Here is a 7,122-nt window from a genome sequence, read left to right on the forward strand (position 1 = left end):
GGTTGCACTCCGGGAGTGCCGATAGAAGTGAAAACTCACCTCACTATGTTACCGACGCCCGGTAACACGATACATACGTTTAGCGGAGGTATTCTATTTATTTATTATATATTATTATCATTCTCAAATAAGATCACACTTTTTCATTGACATGTTTACATACTGCCATGACAACGTCAAATTATTTGAACATAGGTAGTCTTGAAAAGGAGTCCGCAACATAAATGTCAAATAACATTGAATTTTTCTTTATTGATGTAGACTGTAGACGGTGAAAGGGGTGCAGGGAAGAAGAGTAGCAGGAGAAAAACAAGTAAGTATGATAAATGAAAAATAGGTATAGCGGCCGCGAGGGACAGCGTCTGTGTGTGACAGTGGTCAGTTAGCAACTAAATTGGGTTCGATACAGGTACGTATGCATCTATGCATCTTGGTATGTATATATATAGTATAGCATGTCGCTCGCGCTCACCATTCAATGCGTAAGTATAGATTTATTTATATAAGAAGTATATCATCATACATAGTAGGTAAGTAAAAAAGGTATATATAGAAATAAGTATAGGTAAGTATTAGTTTTAAGCTTCTTTTTCAGGTTCTGCCGTCTACAATCTCCCGCCCAGTACTGCTTCGGCAGTACTCACACTGGTAGGCGTACTATGCGAGCTGCTGGTCTCACCAACACTCGGGATTTTGTTTTTACATGGACTGTCCTCACCCGTCCGTCCTTGCCGGGACACACCTCTTGTACCAGGCCGCGCGTCCAGTGGTTTCGGGGAGCGTTTGGGTCTGCGATCAGCACCAGATCACCTACTTGTAATGCGCGGCACTCGTCATGCCATTTTTGACGGGGTAGCATCGTTGGCAACACTTCTTTTACCCATCGGCTCCAATACATATCTGCCAGTCTTTGGGATATTCGCCACTGTCGTCTCAAGAAAAAATCTGAATCATCGAATGATCCCATCAGCGGTAAGTTTGATGAAGTCCCAAGTAAAAAATGATGAGGGGTCAGTCCTTCGGGGTAGTTTGGTTCCACTGAGACATGAGTTAAAGGCCGGCTGTTTGCCATGTTCTCCGCTTCTGCCAAAAGCGTAAGTAGTACTTCTTCACGTGGAGCCCTCTCCTTCAAGGTCACCTTCAAGGTCGTTTTAATCGAGCGTATTATTCGTTCCCAGGCACCTGCCATATGGGGGCTCGCAGGTGGAATGAAATTCCACGTAACTCCACGATTTGCCGCGTAGGTTGTAAGTAGTGGCTTGTCCAATTCTTCAGCGGCTAATTTAATTTCTGTATTGGCTCCTCTCAAATTGGTTCCATTGTCAGAAAAAAGTTGTTTTGGCCAACCTCGTCTTGCCGCCATCCTTCGTAAGGCTAAAATTAACGAATCCGTGCTGAGTGAATGTACTAGTTCTATATGAACTGCTCTTATCGTCAAACACGTAAACAATACTGCGTAGCGCTTCTCTCGGCGTCGGCCAACGGTAATATCCATCGGACCAAATAAATCTAGACCGGTGTTAGAAAATGGTCGTTGATGATGGGCCATTCTGGCCTCGGGTAGCTCGCCCATGCGGGGAACTTCCGGTTGAGCTTTTTGAATTCTACAAGTCATACACCTGGCGGCTACATATTTCACGGTCGGTCTAATACGAATGATCCAGTATTTTTGTTTGAGTTCGTTGACGACCATCTCCTGGTAGCTATGAGCAGCATTTTCATGATAAAACTTCACTATTAATCTGGTCACATAGTTTCTTCCATCCAAAATTATGGGTCTTTTCATTTCAGGAGATATATCAGACGCCGCGTCGATTCGGCCTCCGACTCTCATCAGTCCATTTTCGTCCAGGTACGGAGCTAAGGTAAGTAGTACAGGTAAGCTATTTTTATTTAATGTTTTTTCTTTAGCGAGTAAGGCCATCTCCGCACCGAACGATTGTAACTGCGAGTACTTCAATATTAAGCATTCTGCGCGTTCTATTATAGTCGCTTCACAGGTGTCTAACCTTTTTATTTTGTTTATAAATTTCAGAACAGCAGCGGTGGCGCGTACGAGCCGTATCCATGAAGAAAATCTCTCAGGTTCAGGTATGTCAAGGGTTATAGCTTCCGGTTGCACCATCAATGCAATTTCAAGGTCATCTTTGTTTATTTCCGGAGTTAAAATGTCTTTCGGCCATTGATCTTCCTTGTGATATAAAAATGCAGGTCCTCTTAACCACTCGCAATCGGCGCGTAGCATGTACTGTGTTTTCTTTGTAGCTATGTCAGCGATATTCAAATGTGAAGGAACGTATCGCCATTCCAACGAACTGGTATGTTCGTCGATTTCCCCAAGTCTGTTAGCGATATATTCTTTATAATTGCGATTGTGATTTCTAATCCAGTGCAGAACACAAGATGAGTCAGTCCAGAAGTACGTCCGGTCGCATTTTATACGATGTTCATCCTTTATAGTTTTAGCTAAGCGCGCCGCTATCAATGCGCTTTCTAATTCCGAACGCGGTATAGACAATCTTTTCATTGATGAAATCTTATTTTTGCAAGCGATAAGGGACACGCACACATCTCCGTTCGCACTCACAAGCCTCCAGTATGCAACAGCTGCGAAGGCGGTCGGCGCTGCATCACAAAACATATGAAGTTCCAGAATGCTAGTTGTCTCTTTCGCACTCGTTATGAAATTTGCAGACGTAGTAAAATACCATCTTGGTATGTTGAGGTGCACAACACTCTTTAGGTCGGTGATCCAGTGTTTAAATTCAATATATAGTTCTTCAGATATTTTATCGTCCCACGATAGGGCGGTCTTCCAGATTGACTTTAGTAATATTTTTCCTTTTATTGTTACAGGTGCCAATATACCAAATATATCATAAATTGACATAGTGATGCGTAAAATTTCTCGTTTTGTCGGCATTTTCTTGAATTCCAGGATGTCTTCGGGTATGTTTTTAAGAGACACATCAACTGCCAAAGTATCTTGCGATGGGTCCCATAATAATCCCAAAGTTCGTTGAGTTTTATTTTCGCCATCTACCAGCAAACTTTCTCCGTTAGTACTTAATTGATCTTTAGGTAAGTGTGACAAAACATTTTTGTTGTTACTTGTCCAGCCACGTATCTCAAATCCTCCGAATTTATGCACCGTAGAAACATCATCAATAATATTTATCGCTTCGCTTTCTGTGGGCAGCGAGTCTATGAAATCGTCTACGTAATGACTATGCATAATAGCTCGGACGGCGTTAGGCTTAGTTTCGATGAATTGTTGAGCATTCTTATCTCTTATAAATTGTGCAATAAATGGGCTGCAATTTCCTCCAAATAAAAGTGACGTCATAACATATTGTTTTATTGGTTGATCTTGACTGTCGCGCCATAAAAATCTCAAGGCGTGTTGATCTTCTTCTCTTATTTTAATTCTTAGAAACATGTCACGAATGTCACCCGTTATTCCTATGGGGTTTTCTCTGAATCGTAACATAATCCCATAAAGCGAGTTTAATAAATCAGGACCTTGAAGCAAATAATCATTTAGGCATTTTCCATGAGAAATACTAGCACAGTCAAAAACTAATCTCAGTTTCTTCTTTCTCGGATTATCCACTCCAAAGTGGGGAATTACCCAAATTCTATTCCCACTTTCTTCCGGTTTTACTTCTCTTGCGTAATCATTTTCAAATAAATGTCTTATTCGCTCGCGATATCTCGAAGCATATTCTTCGTTACTTCGTAATCGCTTCTCCACGGATTTTAACCTTCTTTCCGCAGTTGAGTAAGATTCCACTAATTTTTCTTCACTTTTCCAGGGAAGTCCCACTTCCCATCTGCCATTCTTTAACTTCGCCGTGTCATTCAAAATAGAAATTGCATGTTGTTCTTCTTTATTTTCTCTCTTTTTTGAAGTTACTCCGACACTTTCTAAGTTAAAATAATTTCTCACTGTTTCGTGTAATAACACATCTGCGTTGTAATTATCAGCGAGCTCGCTGGCATCAATAAATAAAACTGCAGATTCATCAAAACAAGTTTGCTCGGCCGGTGGCAACACGGCTGATGCACATGTACTTGCAGGGGCGGCGTGCGCGCTGGCGCCGGGCAGGCCGCTGTTATCGTAGGTAAGGCGGCCGGCTTCATTGATAACGGGTGATGCGCCTAACTTGCCAGGAGCGAGCGAGAGAGAACGATGCGCGCGCGCGGGAGAGCGAGACACGAGAAGGATGTCGCTTGCAGTGCGCTGCTTTGACGGGGCTTGATTTATAGGGCCGTGCACACACCATCCCAAAACAGTCAACGTAGCACAAGGTTCGTTCCGTTCACGCGAAATTATTTTTAAAGGCATAATTAGGTGATAATAATCTTGTCCGATCAATAGTTCCGGTTTCACATCCGTATTTTGATAATAGTAGTTATTTAATTCACTTAAGTGTTCGTAGTTTTTAATGTTTATTTTAGATAACTTTTGCACTGGTATATTCAGTTCCGCCATTTTCCGAGCACGTAATTCAAAACATTCGTTGTCCACGTTTGATATTTTTAAGTCCACTAGTTCCGATTTGCACAAGATTTCTCCAGAGTTCCAGGCACCACGTAAATGCAAATTTTGAGTTTTTCCAGTCAACCCCACTCGATTTACCACGTTTTCCGAAATCAATGAAATTGCCGACCCGTCGTCTAAAAAGGCGTGCGTTGTGATCACACCCTTAGGACCGTGAACATTGACACGAACAACTTTTAAAAATACTTTGTTGTTATTATCACTGACGTTCGCCACAATACTGTTCTCAGACGCGGTTTCACTTTCGGGCTGTGAGGATTGTGAGTCTTCCTCGGGCTCCATCTGGTCCACCTCCTTATCTTCGGCGATAACATCCACGGCGTGAACTTGCTTCGGGGCTTGTTTGTTGATAGGGTAATGAAGTAGTGCATGGTGTGGCTGTGCGCAGCCGTCCTTGTCGCACATCGGCGCTTGGCAGGTGTCCTTATCATGATCAGCTGATAAGCATTTAAAGCAAATTCCGTTATTTCTCACAAAGTTCCATCGCTCTTTGCGTAACGACTTTTTAAATAGCCTACAATTAAGTAGGCTGTGAGGGGATAACTTGCAAAACTTGCATTTTTCTGTTTGTTGACTTGTCGTACAAACTGCATGTTGTTTAAATCCACTTTTATCAGCACTGTAATTTATTTGCTTCATGTTTAGTAAACTGATACCAGATTCAGTAATTTTTGTAGCTTCTTCTGAGAGGAACTGTGATAATAATTCCAACTTGTTCAGCTTGATGTCGCCTTTAATTTCTTTTTGTTTATAATAATAATCAGACCACTTAGTGAGTAAGGCAGTCGGTAACTTTGATAAGACGATTGTACAAATACTGACGCCTTTTAGGTACTCATCTCGGTTGAGCGTTTTCACTGCTGCCATGAAGTTTTTAATTTTTATTGAGAATTTCACGAGGTCCCCAATATAATCTTGAGGTAATGCAGGTATCTTCTTGATATCATTCATGATTTTATTTATAATTAATTCTGGGTTTCCAAATTGCAGTTGGAGGGTTGCTATGATGGTGTCGGGCGACGAACCGCTGGTAAGTAATGCGGCTACTGCTTCTCGTGCCGCGCCGACGAGGCATTTCCTCAAACGCCACATGTTTTCTTTAGTGCTGTAATTGCAGAGTTCCGTAGATTCATCAAAGGATTGTTTGAAGTTTAGCCACTCCATAGCATCACCGGAGAAGGTAGGTAGTTCTCGCGGTGTACTCAAACGACTAATTAAATTATTGTTTTGTTTGCAGGTGGAAGCTGTGAGATCCTTGAGGGCCTGTGCCAGCATAGACACGGTGGCTTCTGGGTCGTTGGCGGCAGGCGCCGGCGGGCGGCTAGTGACGTCACCCTCCTCGCGAGCCTGTTGAAGCACTTGTTGACCTTGGTCGATCCACTTCACAATTTCACTTCCATTACTCTTCTTTTCACTTGACTTCGACGACGATATGTGACTGTATTTTTCTTCCAAGGCTGCTAGATCTGCCGCTAGTTTCTTTTGAACCAATTCCGATTGTATGCGAGCTAACTCTTCAGCAGCTTTTATTTTTAAATTTTTGCGTTCATCCAATAATGTACTCTTAAACGACGGAGAATTCTTCGACTTCGAGCGATTGCTACAGCGTGAACCGGATGGGTGTTGGGGCTCTTTATCAGCCGGGTTCAAAAACATTTTTGAAGTACCCTCTCCTGGATCGGGTGCTACGTAAGTCTTGTCGAATTCCTTAACGTTTTTCTTTGAGTTTTCATCGGTAGACTCCTTAGTGAGTTGCTTCACATCACTTTCCTCCTTCTCCGCCCGTTTCATATCAAGTTCCTGCTTTTCACGTTCTTTTTTTACATTTCTGCGGGTGTTCACCATCTTGCGCGGCGGTCAGGTAATTTCCAGATCCGGGCTCGAAGACCACTTTGTAGACTGTAGACGGTGAAAGGGGTGCAGGGAAGAAGAGTAGCAGGAGAAAAACAAGTAAGTATGATAAATGAAAAATAGGTATAGCGGCCGCGAGGGACAGCGTCTGTGTGTGACAGTGGTCAGTTAGCAACTAAATTGGGTTCGATACAGGTACGTATGCATCTATGCATCTTGGTATGTATATATATAGTATAGCATGTCGCTCGCGCTCACCATTCAATGCGTAAGTATAGATTTATTTATATAAGAAGTATATCATCATACATAGTAGGTAAGTAAAAAAGGTATATATAGAAATAAGTATAGGTAAGTATTAGTTTTAAGCTTCTTTTTCAGGTTCTGCCGTCTACAATTGATTTAAATGCCATTTAAATTATGAGTGGCCACCTTACGGGGCTTACGGTCACGTGATCGCCATACTCCCCTTACGGTTACGTGATCGCCTTACGCTGTCTCGAGTTTATCATCCCCACCTCAAAAAGTGCCCAGCGCCGCTATAGAAGTTTTCACTTCAAAAAACAAATGTCACAAAAGATTAAACAAGAGATGCCAAACGTCAAAACTTTGTGTGATCGGTTAAAACTTTTAACCGCCCGTAAAATCTCACTTCCTGGCCAAGGCTAGACGTAAAACTTTAGACAAACCACGGGTGGTAATTCGTA

The 7,122-nt window shown here is 42.3% G+C and overlaps 1 protein-coding gene across 1 annotated transcript; it reads right to left on the bottom strand.

The window, feature by feature from the left end:
- Positions 1 to 259: 259 nt before the first annotated feature.
- Positions 260 to 6,818, bottom strand: LOC134654552 (uncharacterized). The gene is made up of 2 exons (XM_063510004.1): positions 2,443 to 6,818; positions 260 to 727 (listed from the first exon to the last, which is right to left on the bottom strand). The coding sequence occupies exons 1-2, from the start codon at positions 6,407 to 6,409 to the stop codon at positions 606 to 608; spliced, it is 4,089 nt and encodes a 1,362-aa protein (XP_063366074.1). The 5' UTR covers positions 6,410 to 6,818; the 3' UTR covers positions 260 to 605.
- Between the last annotated feature and the right edge of the window lie 304 nt (positions 6,819 to 7,122).

The sequence above is a fragment of the Cydia amplana genome, chromosome 15 (genome assembly GCF_948474715.1).
Source record: "Cydia amplana chromosome 15, ilCydAmpl1.1, whole genome shotgun sequence".
Classification (NCBI taxonomy): domain Eukaryota; kingdom Metazoa; phylum Arthropoda; class Insecta; order Lepidoptera; family Tortricidae; genus Cydia; species Cydia amplana.